This window comes from Apus apus, chromosome 2, assembly GCF_020740795.1.
Source record: "Apus apus isolate bApuApu2 chromosome 2, bApuApu2.pri.cur, whole genome shotgun sequence".
Classification (NCBI taxonomy): Eukaryota; Metazoa; Chordata; class Aves; order Apodiformes; family Apodidae; genus Apus; species Apus apus.
This window is the reverse complement of record NC_067283.1, coordinates 22149990-22167075: the sequence shown is the minus strand read 5'-3', so window position 1 is coordinate 22167075 and position 17086 is coordinate 22149990. Positions and strand designations below refer to the sequence as shown.

The following is a 17086-nucleotide window of genomic DNA, read 5'->3' as shown; positions in this document are numbered from 1 at the left end:
TGTTTTAAGGCAGAAGGTATAAGCACAAATCCTTCTCTTCTTTCCATAACCTCATTTGCCAAAAATGACAGCAATGTTTTTTGATTCTAGAGCTCCTCTCTTGCTGTGCTCCTGTAAAAATGCTAAATATAATTTAATACCCAGAAAAATCCACAATTCTTACAGAAAACTTAATTTATGAGGTTGAAATTTATTTAGAATAAGATACAATCTAAAAATAAAGTATGTGTGTAAACACCCTTTACAGGAAAACAGCTTCTGCTTAGAAGATTTTACTGTCAGATTACACAATCAGGAGTTAGTATAGCATTTTCCTCAACAGTTAGTTCATCAGCTACTGAAGACTTAGTTATTAGTGGGAATTATTTTGAGTATTCTAGATTCCATATTTTTCTATCATTTCTTTTGCTTTAGAGATATAGGCATTCATGGCGTCCTCCTTTGATAAACCTGCAAAGGAAAGTAGGAATCATTATCTTTCCACATTTGTCATCCTATAAACATGACTAAATGGTGTAAATTTAATTGGTGCAACACCTTTTTTCAGGTTCCATGCTTCCCATTTGGCTTTGCCTTTCAAATCTAGCATGCCTGGACATTCTGCCAAAATAAATGCACACATTGATTATCATGCAGATTTAGATAACATTTGCTTGATTGTATCAAGATATTGGAGTAACTGTGAAGGACACATAACAATAGGAATACCAATATTAATATCTCCAACAGTAGCCTGTTTGTAGAATCCATATAGTTCCTTCAGTTCTTCATCAGTTGGTCTTGTTTTTAATTTTTTTACATCTTCTGCAGCACCATCAAAGTCAGCCTGGCAAAAGAAAAGAGTTAGTTTTCTTCTCAAAGGGTTTGCTTAAAAGATTAAGTACAGCATACACAGTAGTATCATTACATACTCTCAATTACTTAGGTTTAGTGCTAAGTCTAGGCATTTTCCCATGAAACAAGCTTAATAAAACTGTAAGTTATTAGGAAGGGAACTAGGTCAGCACTGCTAAAATACGTAAACATCTTTTTTCCAACAGTTTGCTATCTTAATGCTTGGAACCATCACAGCCTGCCTAGTGTCAGGATATCTACAGATCTATTAGTGCAGGCAGCCTGTATGTGGTGTTTATGTCTTTCACAGTCACACTGCAGGTACGAAAGGCATTCACTGAACTTCACACCAGCAGTAATCTCTGAATCCTTCTGGCCCTGACTGCACAGCTTTGGCTCGAGTGGGGGAGCTCAAATACCATCTGAGGGGTACTGCCCACATGTCTCTCCATTTCCACTTCTCTGCTGACAGTGCAGTAGGTGACCAACAGCTGGCACAGACATACCTCATGGAGATGAGCAGTGCCACTGCCAGGACCACCTTCAAAACCGAGCTCTCGAACACAATGGAGCACAAGAGTGAAGTATAAATTTACTCCTTTCATCATGCATCCTACATTGACATCAAACCAAGGCTCTACTTGTTGTTCTCCCTATATACTACATCTCAGGCTAGACTTTAGCATAGAGTTTGGATTCCTGTTTCATGCCCAGGACATTTCAGAGAGCACTAGGTTTTGTACCATGACCACAGACCCACCAGGTCACTGCACTGCTATAATGCAAAAAAGATACAGGCTCTTCAATACCCTGTGTGCTGGTTTCAGTAATTATTTTAGCTTTTGAGTTGGATCTACATTTGCAGAAGCACAGTATGTCATGTGCTATTACACAAAGGCTTAACATGTACAAAACCAGCCTACAACCTTGCACTGAAATCAGTGATGTATTCAACAATGGTTTCAGCATGAGGGCTGTGGCTCCATTTAAATAACTGAGAGTCTGCCAGTACCTCAGCAGTCTGCACTGTCCTTCTTTAGACAACTTTTTCCTTTCTCTAGTTACAGGAAATATTAAAACAAACAAAAAACAACAGAAAAAAACCCCCCAAAACTAATGCACATTTGTCTCCTTAATTGATGCCTTTCTCCTTGGCAAGAGACTGTGCTGGGTGCAACAGGTGGTAGAAATAAGAGCACAAGAGAGCTGGGTTCACTGTAGCATTCTGTATTTAAACAAAGATAAAGATCAAGAGAAAGTTTATTTCTGAATTTAAATTTAAGAAGGAAAAATGAGAGAGAATTTCATTAGAGACTGATGCTCAAGGATCCTTCTCCAAATAAAGGCCCTACATGGAATTAGGAAACTGTGCATTGAGTGTTGTCACCGTTTGACTCAGGTCCGACAACAACGCTCTCGATCCCCTCCCCCCCCCACCCAGGTAGGGAAGGAGAGAGAGAAAAAGAGAGAGACTTGGCTGGATTGAAAACTAAACTACACAGCTTTAATTAAAACACTAATGAATCATACCAGAAAATATATACAATTATATACAGATATATTCAGATATGGGCAAAAGCCTCTCGCCTCCCCCCACCCCCAGCAACTCCCACAGCACTCCCCTGAACTGGGAAGAGTCCCGAGGAATCCCGGAGCTGCTGCTGGAGAAAGCAGAGAGTTATGAGGGTCAGGAGGGCTCGAGCCTAAGGGTCGATGGGGATGGATGAGCAGAGTCCTCCCCGGACGCCGGCCATGGACGGAAGAGAGGCGAGAAGAAGAAGGAAGCTGTCTTCTAAGATCTCTGACCTTCCTTTGAGCTTACGTAGATATATGGAATGGAATATCTTTGGCCAATTTTGCTGTCTGTCTAACTCAGCCTCCCACAGGGGGGTCAGAGATCTCCCCATAGTGTCTGAGCCGGCGGAGTGAAGGTGTAACCTTGAAGCCTCAGTAGTTAGAAAAACATTCCACTGTCTTATCAGGCTAGCAGAACACACAGTTGCTAGTTAAAAGAAAGCTTACTGAAGGAAAAAAAAAAATCAGTGAAAAGAAAAATTGGCTTAATCCTGGCTCAAACCAGGACAAGTGTGAAAGGCCACATCAGCTGGTGGGTGCAATGAGGCAGCAGTAACATCTGGAAAAGAATAAGGATAGGGAGCTGAGTGTGCTGGAGCCTTCCTGCACAGAAACCTGGCAGCCCTCCCACCACGTGAATCCTCTCTGCCTCCTGAGTTCATTTTTTTCTTTTTTTCTTTTTTTTTTTTGCCTGAAGGTTTAGATTGGCTAGTGAGTAAAGTTCCCAGATACAAACTTCTGAGGAATGTATAAATTTCTTTTTTGCAAAATTTTCAATTGCTATTTGAAACACAAAGAGAAACTACAAGTCTTCAAAGAATGAAAGTGCTCACCATAGGAGGATGTACATCTATAACACCACAGTTGAAACAAGGATTGGCAGGCAGACAGATGTATTTAAGAGTGACATTTTAAATAAATCACAATGAATTACTAAAAAGATTTTCTAGCAAAGGAATGCTCCTGGCAAAACAGCAATTAAAAGTAAATCTTGAAACTTCTTGAAACTGCAGATATGAATTCACAGAACATTAGATGGGAAGTATTCATGATGATAATCCACATCTCTAGTTCTGACAGTTTATGCAATGGAAGGAAAGCTCTTTAGACCAAAAATCCTGCAGCAATGTACATGTGTATTAACAAACAATCTTCAAACTCAGCAAGGAAGTGTTTGCATAACTGACAAGCAAAAGTTTCCAGAACCAAGTGCCCCCCATAGTGAATGCAGGAGTACAGAAAACAGCTATGCTTTTAGAACAGTCTTTATCAATTTTAGGTTTGAGAAATGCTGCAGTTATGTGGAGTAATTCTGAGTATAATGATCCTTCTTTACGCAGTACAATACTGAGAATTAGCCAGATTCCAAGTGCTATTTGTCTGTTTAAAGCTCTGAAATTTAGTAATTTGATAAAGTATATGATTTGGCAGAGTTACTGTATTAAATAATAAATCAAATTACTTCCAAATTATATTCTTAAATCTAAAATATTGTAGACTGAAAACATGTAACTATGCTTATGCAGTTTGTTCCTGATTTAATAAAGATTATTCTCAATATTAATAAAATGCAACTGTACTACAGAATCAGAAAAACATGAAGCTTTAAGCGCAACTTTTTATGTCTGATTTCTTTGAAAAATAACTAAACACTCTGGGGTTTTAAAATTTTTTTCTTAACCAACCAAATATTTGGGAGTACTGCAAGACAAATACAGGATTTTTCTACAATTAAAAACCAAACCACTCAGAATATATGTAATTTAGATAAACAAAAATCATATAAAAGCAGAATCAATAGCATTGAAATGACATTACAGCATCTCAGCTTTTTTTGTTGTTTTCATGTATTCTATTGTTTACCCAAAAAAACCCCACCCCAAACAAACCACCATTCTAGCAGGAATTAAACTAATAGCTTGGATCTCAAGTAAGAATGGATTATATGGATAACAGGAGCTCTTTTGTGTGTCTGTTCTGGATTAAGAAAATGCAAAATATTTTCTTCTACAAAGTTTCATGTCAGAAATATTAAATCTGATTATTTCTTTTCCTGGAAGGCTAGAAGACTGAAGTACAAGCTTTCTCACCTCATCTGAAAGAGTAAATTGTTAAACATTTCATGAAGTATCTTCTGTCCCAGTTAATCAAAGAGTTTAAGTAACATTTGAGGGGATTGTTTGGCTTTGTGTTAAACACAAAATCTTCTGAGTTGCAGCTAAACTGAGTTGGAAAAAAAAATAATTTAAACAAAACCACCACCAACAAAAAAATGGTCCTCATTATAATAAATCCTGGAACATTCAGGGAGAAGCTGCAGAAAAACACAATTACCAAACAAACTATATACATAGCACATGAGCAGAACCTTTGCTTTGCAGCAAAACTCAGCTTTTCTGACAGCTGCAAGCTCTCAGAGTCAACACCACATTTCCTCTCTCTCCTTGCAGAATTAAGCACTCTTGACAGGGTCTCTCAAATACTTTAATGATACAGACTGTAACGGTCACCCAATGTTCCCTTTAGAAGCCTGACAAATTCCACAGGTGGCACCCCACAAATAGTAGCCCACAAATAGTTACATTGGTATAAGGAAATAAATCTTGGGAAGACTATGGAGGGTGCCCCTTAAAAAGCAGTCTTCTTAGCAGCCTAATGATTTAAATTAAATACTAATAAAAGCAAACGATAGTTATGAATGGAAGGTCCCTACATACTGGGAAGGCTGAAGACTCTCTGAATGCTATTGTATGCCTCCTAACCCTCATAGAGTCCTGAAAAGTGTTTGCTATTAAGTGTTGTGTTCTCTGCTTGAGATTTGTTCCCTCCCATTCACAAGCAAAAGAGGATCAGAGACAAGGTACAGTTAGAAAAGAACTGAGGAAATCCATAGGCCTTGTTAGTTGGCAACAACTAGATGCCTTAATGATGCTTGAAGTTGCATTTTGGGAAATGTTTGCTTTTATTATTATTTAATTTAAATCATGGCCTGCATCATTCAATCCTTGGCTTGTTCCAGATGTTCAAATCAGAAATATCTTTGGCCATAAAATAAAAACAAACAACAAAAAAACAACAGTGTTTTAGTTATTAATCACAGTACATAGTTCATGTGTTCTTATTACAAGCAAGATAATGAAGCCCTCACTATGGGGAATTCCTAGTAATAGTTTCTTTATTATTTATAAATATTTGCTTTCCTTTCTTATTATTTGTCTATTTATTTCCCATTTATTTATTTTATTTCCTATTATTTATTTATTTATTAATATTTGCTTTCCTGAAAGCCTTGCAATCTTTATTTTTCTTCATATGCAGTATTTTTTCTTGTTCTCCTTCTGCAGGGTACCTGAATTTCATACAACCACTTAAAAATGCTTCAGAAGTTCAGTTGTTAAACTGATGTTTAAGTTTTCACCAAAAATTGGTAAGGGCCACAGAAAGTAAATAAATAATACTGTCCTTCCTTCCTTTGAAAAGCAAAACCAGAAAGGTGGATGGACACGTTTGAGGCCAGCAAGTTGCCCATGACATGAGGAGTGAACCTGGGGCCTTGGGGCAGGAGGGCAGTGCCCTGTGCCTGAGCCACCAGCTGGGCACACAAGGCAGGACCCACACGTTGCTGTAAGGTAAAGTGTGGAGTCTGAACTGACAGTGCCTGTGGGACTGTCACTATGACTTTCTACCTCATATACCTTGGTAGATAGGGAGCTCATCCCTCCCTCCATGGAAATAGGCCTGTTCCCCGTTGTGCTCACCTGAGGGCAGGAGCAGGGACCTCGGCAGTTACTGCGCAGGAACTCGCGTGGTCCAGGTTTGCATCCCGCCCCATCCCAGCGTCACTCCAGATGCACCTCGCTGCTGCTCAGTGCTTCAGACACTGCAGCATCAGGACACGGAGGAGTTTTGCACTGAGGCAACAAAACTGCAGTCTAATGATGCAAAAAACCACTTCCACATATGCACTGCCAAGCGTACTTTTAACAGATGGATAGTATTTATCATGGAGAAGTGCTCGGTGAGGGGAAACAAAGTCAGCAATGCAAGTATCATAGCACTGAGCTGCCAGTAACACCTGAGAGAGATTGGAGCTGCACATCTTTGACACTACTAAAAGCAAAGCATTTACCCTCACACTGTTGGTGTAGATGTTCAAAAGGGATGTATGTTTGCTTATGAAAATAAATGTGATGGTCCACCACTCTTAAGACCTTTTACACTAAAACTTCATTAAAATAAATAATTTTTAACCCAATCACCAGTAGTGTGACATTCTTTACCTATCACTGACTCCTACATCACAGACATCTCTTACTTTTATCCATAGATGTACAAACAAAAGCAGCATTCATGCTCTGTTAACAGTAAGAGTAAGAAGTGGTATGAATAATAAAACATAACTGAGTTGCCACAACTGTTTAAATAAGTTTTACCTTAATTTTTGTAGTGTAGCCACTACTGCATGTGAGCCTCTGCCAGCATAGGCATACAAGGACCATTCAAGTCAGTGGAAATCCTCCACATGCCTTAAATTTTTTTCTGACCTAAACTTCACTGTGAGAATGAGCAGGAGGCCTTGTTAGACTTGTACAGGCAAAAGATAACAACAAAAAAAAAATTAAGAAAGGAAACCATTAAGCTAATGAGCTTATCTTTGTATCCTTTTATTCTATTTAGAACTATAGGCAAGTATCACAAGATATAACTCTAAAAATATCCAAATACATATCTTACACAGCAGGAAATGAGCAGAAATGAAATTTAAACACTAAACTTTTCTTTCTTCATCTCCCTCCAGCCGATCATCATGCACAGATTGCTGCTTAGGATTTGCTTGCTTACACAACATGCTTAGAAGCAGCCTATAAAAATATTTCCTTTTAATAATGCGTCAATAAAATTCCCTTCTCAAATTAAAAGCTTAAGTATATATGTTGGAAGGGAGGTTGGAACTAGGTGATCTTTAAGGCCCCTTCCAACCCAAACCTTTCTATGATTCTATGATATGATTCTATGTACGGGCATAAACACACAAATGCATCACATGCACAAATCATCAGACTATTGTCACAGGCTCCCTTTCCGCAAAGAAAAAAAGCTTGAACAAAGTCTGTTTGCAGCAGAATATTTTGCCAGTTTGTAAAACTTACAAATCTATTACAGCCTCCCTGATGAAAACACAATTTTATTCATTTTGCCCTCATTTCCACACAGCTTGATCCAAGGCATTTTTGTGGCTGTGGAAGTAGCTGTCAGTCAAAGTGACAGTGATGAGAAAACCTCTGTAACATCTAATGCAGAATGTGTAGGGTACTGTCATATTTCAACCACTGTTTTTATGTGGCAGTATAACTGTAAACAGCAAGGGAATGGCATATCATACTGCATTCAGCTCTTTATGACAGTGATTTATGATTAATTGCTTAAACATCAGGCTAATACGTTTATTCTCAAGAGGAAATAAAAGGCACAATAAAACTATAATTTCAGTGATCACTAATTAAAAAAAGGTGTTGCTATGTTTGGGATTTGGCAGTTCTGACCCACTGAAGAAAGCTGTAAAACACCACAATGAAACCTCTGTGCCACTCGACATAACTGCAGCTCAGAGGAAAATTGCTGAGCTACTTGCCATACACTCCCTGCATCTAGGTCAGAGCATTATGTTGCTCAGTCTTTGCAAAGCACACACACTACCAAGCTGAGACAGACATTATAATGAGACTGGAATAAAAGAGCTTGTAAATCTTGAAGTGAAAGGGACAACAGAATGCCTAATTAATATAAACAGCCTAATCCACCAGGGCATGGGCAAGACAAGGGAAGTATTCATACTCGGTTACAAAAGTAGGAGACTAAAGCCAGCGATGAAGAGAATTTCTTCAGGAGCTATTTAAATTTGTAGTTAGAGAAAAGGCAGAAGGAAGCTCTCTTTAGCCAGAAGGTAGAAAGTAGAATCTTTCCTACCAAAACATAAGCCCCCCAAAACTCCAAAGATTCACACACCCGAAACAAATATGCACAACTCCCTTAAAGATTATCCATGCTTCCTAAATGCACCCATATCACTGCTTCAGTGCCAGAAGTTTCCCTCCTCCTTGGACAGCTCCAAGTAACTAGACCCTAAACAAATAACTCTGTATATTTGTACGATAACTCTGTATGTACCTTTCAATGCATTATCCAGTCCTAGCTAACTGAGACGCACATGTAAAGAAAAATAATTCATGCATGTTCTGAACGGGTAACGCTCCAAAAATGAACGTGACCTATGAATAGTTCAAAATAAGCAGCAAGTCTCTCACCCTCCATTTGCGAAAAGCGATGCAGTATTTAACCTCCAAAGGCCCGGGGAAATTTCCCGTTCTGCAAAGTAACCTTGATTTTGCAGTAGTAATCCTTACGCAGAAGAAAGACTGCGGTCTCCGACATGGTACCGCACAGACGGGCAGCCTATCCCTGCCCCTCCTTGCGTCTTAGTCTCACCAGATGCAGAGCGGCTCACCTGCAGAGTCATCGCGCTGCGAGGATGCCCGGGGAACGAGCTCGCTCCGGCTCCCGCTCCCGCTCCGGCTCCCGCTCCGGCAGCGTCGCAGCGCTCCGGCCTCTCTGCTCCCGTGGGGGGAGCGCGGCGGGGGCTGTGCCCCAGGGAAGGGGGGGCTGTGCCCCAGGGAAGGGGGGGGCTGTGCCCCAGGGAAGGGGGGGCTGTGCCCCAGGGAAGGGGGGGGCTGTGCCCCAGGGAAGGGGGGGCTGTGCCCCAGGGAAGGGGGTGGGCTGTGCCCCAGGGAAGGGGGGGCTGTGCCCCAGGGAAGGGGGGGCTGTGCCCCAGGGAAGGGGGTGGGCTGTGCCCCAGGGAAGGGGTGGGCTGGCTACGAGTGACCTCAGCTTCCCCGCTGCAGCAAAAACACGCCGGGGGGGACGCCCCTCGGGACTCGTGGGGACAACTGAGCAGCTACGAATACCGGGGAAGTGGGAACATCAAGCCCACAGTAGTTTCTTCAGAAAGCCTAAACCTAACCCCTGAGGATTAGTCCTCCAGCCTGAAAGCAGACGTATCAGCAAGATTTCCAAGCTGTTCAACAAGGCACTCTCCGGAGTGCTCTGCAGCGCCAGCAGCCCCGCGCTCCCTCTGCCGCAGCTCCTGCCCGGCCCCGCATCCCAAGGCTGCGGCTCTGGAAAACACGCGGGACACGCCGGGGATCCCACACACAAGCAGTTACACACACAGAGTACCTCGAGAACGCGGTTTTAATTTGCTCTCCTAAATACGGAACAAGATAAAAGATTATTAAATGAATTAATAAACTAGCCTACAACTGTAACCATTAAAGGAGGAATAAACTGATCTCTGCTTATCTGTAATGTCAGTTCATAAATCATCTATCCCCGCAGCTCTGTACCTGTTCATGCACACTTCCTGGAGCACGGTTTAGCCTCAATACTGTGCGCTTCAGCACTTCTAAACCCATCAGCCTCCATAAACCCACCTAGGAAGAGCGTTTCCCCTCAAGTCCAGGTTACGTTAAGCTGGGATTTGACAGGAAAGCAAACCAAGCACATCTCAGAAAACAAACGATCTCTAAACCCGGCAGGTGACCGCCCCGCCGCACCGGGCGCGCTGCCGGCGCTGCCGCAGGTCCCGGGCACGAACGTGCTCCGGGGTGAAGACCGAGCCTGGCGGTGCCTGCGAGGGGCTGCGGGACCCGCCAGGAGCAGCCTCCCCGCACCCCCCGCAGGGCTTCACGTCGCCCGCGCAGCTTCGCGCCCCCGCTGCCCGCCGAGCAGCCCCCGCGGGGACCCGCGGCCGCCGGGCGCTCCTCCGCCCGCTCCGCTACGAGCGCCCGCGTCTCGGCCCCGCACCTGGCCCCGCCTCCGCGCTCCGCGCCGTGTGCGAGGGCCCGGCCCGCCGCGGCGGCGCCGCTGGAGGGAGGGAGGGAGGAGGAAGGGGCGGGGGCGGCGGGAGGACCCGCCCTGCGGCCCCGGGGCGGGACGAGCCCCGCGCTGAGGGCGGAGCGGGGCCGCGTGGGCTGCCGGTGCTGCGGCTGCCGGTGCGGGAGCGGGAGCGGGGCGGCCGGCGGAGGCCGCGGCGGAGGTGGGGCTCGCTGGCTGCCCGGGCCCTGGTGCGGGGCCGGGCCCCGGTGCGGGCCGGCGGCCGGGCTGGGGAGGCCGGCCCGCTGTCGCGGCCGCAGTCTGGGCCCGGCCCGGCCCGTAGCTGCTCGGGAGGCAGGGCCGTGAGGTGTCGGGGCCCAGGGCGGGTGGAGGCCTCGGCTCCGGGACCGCCCCTCCGGCCGGCGGAGCGGGCTGGAGGCGGGAAGGCCCGGGCGGCGGGGCCGCGTTTCTCCCGCAGGAAGCGGGAGGGTCGCGACTGGGGAGCGAGATGGGGGAGCCGCGTGTTTCGGGCTCTTCACCTCGTTGCTTTCATTTCCGTTTTCCTCAGTGGTGCCCCTTCTGAAAGGAAAAACGCAGTCTTTCAGTTGTGAAATCCCTCATGTTTTGTTCCTTTCTCAGTGCTCTGTTGTATTTTGAAATCTATTCAGTGTTACTGTTCTCTGAAAGCTGCTGCTGCGTTTCGGCTCTCGTGGATGACAGCCTCACAGTTCACTTTGCCTGAATACAGCTCCATTTGATAAACTTCCCCTGCTGGCTGCCGGATGAGGGTTTAACTGAGGAAAAACCCCTCCAGACAGAGGTTGCTTTATGGCAGTACATCCTGTTGGGGGATTTTCAGTAAAGATGGGGTTTGTCTCTTTTCTGTATCTAGGTAGCTTACTACTAGTAGTACACAGAGAACTGCTATGACTAGCAAAATGGCACTTGGCGAATATCTAAAGCCTGTCACCTAAGAGATGCATATAAGTGCTATCCATGTGTACTGTCTGTTGGAAACCCAGGAGACAGTCATGTCATATTTCTCCTGATTTGAAACCTGGGCTGCTCTTACTCTTATCTTGGCTGCGCAACAAGGAAGACATAACTAGTTTAGCAAGGAGATAGTAAATAGTAACGCAAACAGGAGTATGGCCACTTCTGGAGTTTCCAGGGCCTGTGAACAGGCCTGCATTTGTGGCTTCACTCTGATTCTGGACTGCATCAATCAGAACAATTACCTTTCGCTGCTCCCATTTTGTTTTTCTCATCTCTTTAAAGGCATGGTCTAGGTGCAACAGAAGAGCTTTCTGGAGGCCTGTAGAGGGTTGCTTTCCTTCACTGAAAGTAATAGAGTCTGCAGGTTTCTGTCATACCTTATAAATAAAGGCAAAGACGAGATGTGGGTTAAAGAATGAAAAGGCAAATTAAAGATTTAAAAAATCTAAATAAATTCAGGAACTTGTAGGTTCATGTTGTGGTTCTGCTTTTATTTCCTTTTTTTCCAGCAGTCATACTGCTACAGTGCAGCTGTGCAACGGTGAAAACTGACTGGTCCTTCAGTTACTGGTTCTGGGCCTTTTTTGTTTGTGGGGGTTTTTTGGGTTTGTGTTTTGCTGTTGTTTGGGTTTTTTTTTTTAACCTGTAATGTCTCCAGCTGCTTTCATTCATTTTCAGAAGGATCTCTTGTCATTGGTGTTGCCTTGCTGTCCATTCTGCTGGGTTTTTTTTAAATTTATTAAAAACAAAAAGCACAGCCTGTGCCTCAGGGAAGATTTGTTCAGGATTAGCACTGAGCCAGCGTGAGGAGGGCAGTAGTTTCCAGTATCACTTTGTGATGTTTCTTTTCTGCATTTCCAAGACAAGCTTCTGGTAACAATGTCCACAGCAAACAGGTACAGTATTTGAACTGATGTTTTCCTCTTTCTTCACTTCTAGGGTGGCAAAACACCAGGGAACCTCGGGATGTCTGTCATTCAGCAGGGGACAGCCACGCTTCGCAAAGCAAAGAAAGTCGTTGTCAAAACATGTCTGGACAACCCCTTTGTTTTTCAGTGGAAAACCATAGATGGAGAAGATATGCATTTTATACTACAGACTTTAGAAGAAAGGATTAAGCATGTTGGAATTAAAAAGATTGAGACTCAAAGAAAGAAGAAACGTTCCCTCACAAAAAGACAAACGGGAAGCGCGTGTGATGCTAGCGCCGATGAGCTCCCTCGGGAAGCGGGGACAGAAGGCCAGCGACAGAAACCAGGATGGACTGACATAAGTATCCGCAGACAGCTTGCTATTGGGGTGAACGAAGTTACAAAAGCACTGGAAAAGAACGAACTACTTCTCCTGCTGGTGTGCAAGTCTGCAAAACCTGCCATGATCACATCGCATCTTATTCAGCTGAGCGCAAGTCGAGCCACGCCAGCCGGCCAGGTTCCCCGCCTCAGCCAGACGGTTGCCCCGCTTCTTGGCTTAACCTCCATCTTAGCACTAGGCTTTAAAAAGCAGTCTGATAAATTTACTGAAGCAATAGAAGCAATCATTCCAAAGATACCAGCTTTGGAAGTGCCGTGGTTTCAGTACAGAACTGAAGAATCTTATGCGCAAACAGATTGTTCAGAAAATCAGGAACTGGAGCAGCTGGGGGATGAGCTCACAAGCCAGAAGCGGAAGCGTGTGGAAAGCAATCAGCTCAGTCTCTCAGATGTGATGTTGCAGCCTTTGAAAATCAAGAAACTTGTTCCAAATCCGGATAAGATAAAGAAACCCCCTCGCAAAAAGAAAAAAGCTTTTTCAGCCTGAGTTCTGCTTGGTTCTTTGTATTAAACTGTTTGTTTTAATGCAGTATGAAGTACAGCTCTGACAACTATTTGTTAGGCTTTACAGGGTAAAGAACTTGTATTCAAGGTGAATTCCATGTTGCATTCAGTTGTGATACTTTCTGCTTTAATAAAGAATATTGCTCAAACCTGGGTATGAATCTTTCACAGGAGTAAATACTTCATTTGCAGTTGAAGAGCAAAGGGTTAAAATTGGTAATAAATATGCTGAAGTATTGTAAGAAATGATAAGTACATCTTTGGAATTAATATAATGCATTAAACAAACTTTGTATTTTTATACAGATGAACATGCTTCAAGCAAAACAGATTTAAGCATAATTATTCAAACAAATCAATACCAAAAGTGAGAGTTTATTTAAACAAAGGTCCATGCCAGTATAACTCTTTTAAAGCTGGTTCAATGCTTGTTTCAAGTAAACAGTTGCAACAGCAAAGGCAGGCTTTCCTTTTGAACTTTCATAGCTTGCTCTGCTGAACAAGAAACTGGTTTTGGTCAAGAATATATGCAGACTTGAGTTCCATCCAATACCTGGTGTGTGATTCCCTGAAGGAAAAACTTTATTTTCAAATACAGAACAAACCAAATTACTGCTGCATTTTGAAAAAAAACTTACTGTATGCAAACTATTGACACACATTCTATGAGAAAATGTAAACTAACCTAAACTCTTACTTGATTTTGAATTGAGTCTGACGTTGTTTCCCAGGAAATTGAGGTAAACCATCAACTGTTGTATGTAAAGTAGATGACATCTATAACTACCACAAGGCTGAAGATCTGCCATGTAACTTGATTCTCCTTTAGTTTTACTGAGAAGGGTGAACAGTTTCCTATAGAAACAATGGTGTTGTTAGACAGAAAGGGAATAGTGCTGCAGTCCAGACAATCAAAATCAACAGCCTAGGAATTTACTTGGTGCTCTGTATTTTAAGCAAAAGTCAGTGGGATACTTTAGAAGAAAGGATAAAATAGCTGAGTTACTTTGTTGTTCTTAAAGATGAAACTTCCATGTTGTAGTTTTCAGAAATCTGCTAATGCAGACTTCCAGTGCCATCAGGTATCTAATCTGTATTTTCGATTTACTTAGAAGTTCATGATACCAACCCAAGTACAAAGGGAGATGTAACAGTGATTCTGTTGTCATGATGCTCCTTGAAGTTTAAACAAAACTAAGACATTTAATGCCAAAATTTTTTGCCCTCCCTGGCTGAGGATGGCAAGGTGAGGGTTTTTTGCCTTGCTTTGTGTCCTTCAAACATGTCCTTTGTTTTGGCTTTTTTTGGATGCATAACACTTCGAAGGCATGCTAGCACTAGTGTATTTAATTCCCATGCTGTCTAACTGTAACATTTAAATCTTAGCCTTTAAACAAAGCACGAGGATTAACTTTGGTAAAGAACGTTAAGTGCAGCAAATGTCTTTCAAGCACTTTGCTGCCTGCTCAGGCCTTTCATTGGGGATTTGTGTCCTGCAAACAGGAAGGTAAGCTGGGAAAGAAATAACAGCCATTTCAAAAGGCTGGGGAAAGGTAGTGGAATGAGCCTGAAGTTTGCCAATCTTTGTGAAACCATCTATTAGGTTTTGAGGAGCCTTGCCTGGTAGCTGTAAGCAAGCCTATTACACAGCCAGATTCAGCTTTGGAAAGAACTGTAGAATCTCTCCTACTGAGCTGCTGCCAGTGGCACCCACACGGGTAATAACCTTTAGTTAAGTACCTGCTTGGAAAGTGAAAGTGAGTTGCCACAATCTCCACCTCCTGAGTTAACTGTCCTGTTATGTGGGTGCAGGCTGGGACGCCTTCAGGATTCATAGCCTCTTGATGCTGTGACACTCCAGTGAAGCACTTGAGCTGGAGAACATGGCTAGTCAAAAGGTCTGAGCACGTGGGAGGGACAGAACAGACACAGCCATGAAATAACACAGGCTTATGAACAGAACTCTCCAGGAACTGCCCCAACATGCAGGCTCAGGTGTCAGCTTCCCTCTCACTCTGGTCTGCTCTAAGTTTTCTCTCTCAGCTACAGCACTGCACAGCTCCTACAGGAGCATGACTCTGCCCTCTTTCCCCTCAATTAACATGGTGTGAGCCAGAAAACAAGGTAGAGGTCAGCCCCCAGAAGCAAATGGCACTGTTTTCCCAGAAGACAGAACAAGAGTGGCCACACTTTCCTAAATGTGCAATTACCCCAATATCAGAGCAGAAAACCAGGCTGCAGAAAACACAATCTGTCTTCTACATGGACATACTTTGTCCCATTGTGGCCTCAATCCTTTTCCAAACAATAGTACTGGGAAGGATTTGCCACCTTATTTCAGAGAGAAGAGAAGAAAACAACTGCCTACTATTTTTCCACTTGCATTTTTTTGAGGGGAGGGATGGCAGAGAACACAAGCGTATCTTTCACCTGTCTTGGCATTCAAGACCACCCATCTGGATTAGGGAGAGCTGGGCCACGATTATTTCTTAGCAAGGAGGTGCCTTAGCCATGAGGACAGAGATATACCTCGCTGTTCCACCTCACGTTAGGCAGCAGCCGAGCAAGGATTGCCAAGGCTCTGCCTTTAGAACCAAAGCAAAACATGCAGAGCCCCATGGCAAACGTTTTCCTCATACCAGCCAGAAGCTCCAATGCAAAGCCCAGTGAGAAAGGTGCCTTCCTGCCTTTTGGAACTTAAGAGCATAAGTCTTTGATGGAGTTGAGATTAAATCCCTCTTGTTATTTTAGATATCACTACCATTGATTACATTTTCAGGCACTTAATTCTGCTCAGGCCTCATGCAGGGAGTCCAAGCTCCCTCTGCACCATCTGTCATGACGGGTATCAGAGTGGGCAAGGCTGTAAAGCTCAACTGCACTGTTAGATGTCTGAAAGATCTCCTTTAAAGCCCTTTTAAATTCATGAGGTCCTGAGCTGGTCAGACAAACCACATTCAATCCCTTCATTTGTTTGAAGGGGGTCAAAATGCTTTAATCACAGAGCTATAACGCAGTAAGGGAAAGTATTTATCACCGTCTCTACGGCAGAATCCTCCTACCACAAATCAACAAGAAAAAGAAAACAAACCACAAACCATTCACACATTGGAAAAGGAGCAGCAAGAAAGAAAAAACCCACTGCTATAAGGAGGTGGATAGGGATAGCAGTTATGAAGAAAAGACAAATGTATCTTCATGTGAATTAATGTTTTCAGGTACAGAGTTCAACTTTCAGCAAAATCTGCTGTCAGAATTACAGGCATGTTTAAAAGGAAAGTTCAGACATTTGCATTTCATAAGATATTCAAGTCACATTCAAAAGATGCTCACAGCACAGAGGCTTCACTACCACAATTTGGCACTTTCAGCTAGAACAGTTTCCTGATGCAGGTTTTCTTGGTGCTCACATTACTGCAGCATCCATGAGCTGAAAGAACTGCTATTGTATCTCGCTAGGACGCTACGCTGGAACGCATATAAAGTGCTTCAGAAGCCATTCTGGTTGCTGAGCATTCATGACGGAATTAAAACATCTCCCCCCGACAACAAAGGTCAGCCCTTCTACATTTCAGGAAGCACAGTACAGAGACTTCCAAGGACTGACGGTCGACCATTTCTCTTCTGCTTACCAGCCACATAAATAGCAAAACTTCTTGTTCCAAAGTCAGGATAAAAACACTACCAGGAACAACTTATGACTACGTATTTACACAAGATACTTTTCATTGGAATTACAGACTTCATAGGAAATCAAAGTAGACAAAGGAATATGTGCAATTTCGCAGAAGCGTTGAAAACATTCAAACTATAAATATCCTGATAGCACTACTAAAATTCTTAGTTTTACACACAGGCTGATGTTATTCTACTGAGGAAAAACTAAGGTTTTGTGCCACAACTGTAAAGAAAGTACAGTAATGTATTATCATTCCAGCAAATAGGTAACACCTGCACTGAACAGTGCGATACTGTTAAATCAATCCACTGATCTA

At 43.4% G+C, this 17086-nt stretch overlaps 2 protein-coding genes across 2 annotated transcripts; one reads left to right on the top strand and one right to left on the bottom strand.

Moving 5' to 3' along the window:
• Positions 1-170: 170 nt before the first annotated feature.
• ACBD7 (acyl-CoA binding domain containing 7) lies at positions 171-9035 on the bottom strand. The gene is made up of 4 exons (XM_051609494.1): positions 8915-9035; positions 709-826; positions 538-600; positions 171-450 (listed from the first exon to the last, which is right to left on the bottom strand). Exons 1-4 carry the CDS (start codon positions 8924-8926, stop codon positions 377-379), a joined length of 267 nt encoding a protein of 88 aa, XP_051465454.1. The 5' UTR covers positions 8927-9035; the 3' UTR covers positions 171-376.
• Positions 9036-10427: 1392 nt separating this feature from the next.
• On the top strand, positions 10428-13240 carry RPP38 (ribonuclease P/MRP subunit p38). Its single transcript, XM_051609812.1, has 2 exons — positions 10428-10501; positions 12214-13240. The coding sequence occupies exon 2, from the start codon at positions 12241-12243 to the stop codon at positions 13072-13074; it is 834 nt and encodes a 277-aa protein (XP_051465772.1). The 5' UTR covers positions 10428-10501; positions 12214-12240; the 3' UTR covers positions 13075-13240.
• Positions 13241-17086: the final 3846 nt, after the last annotated feature.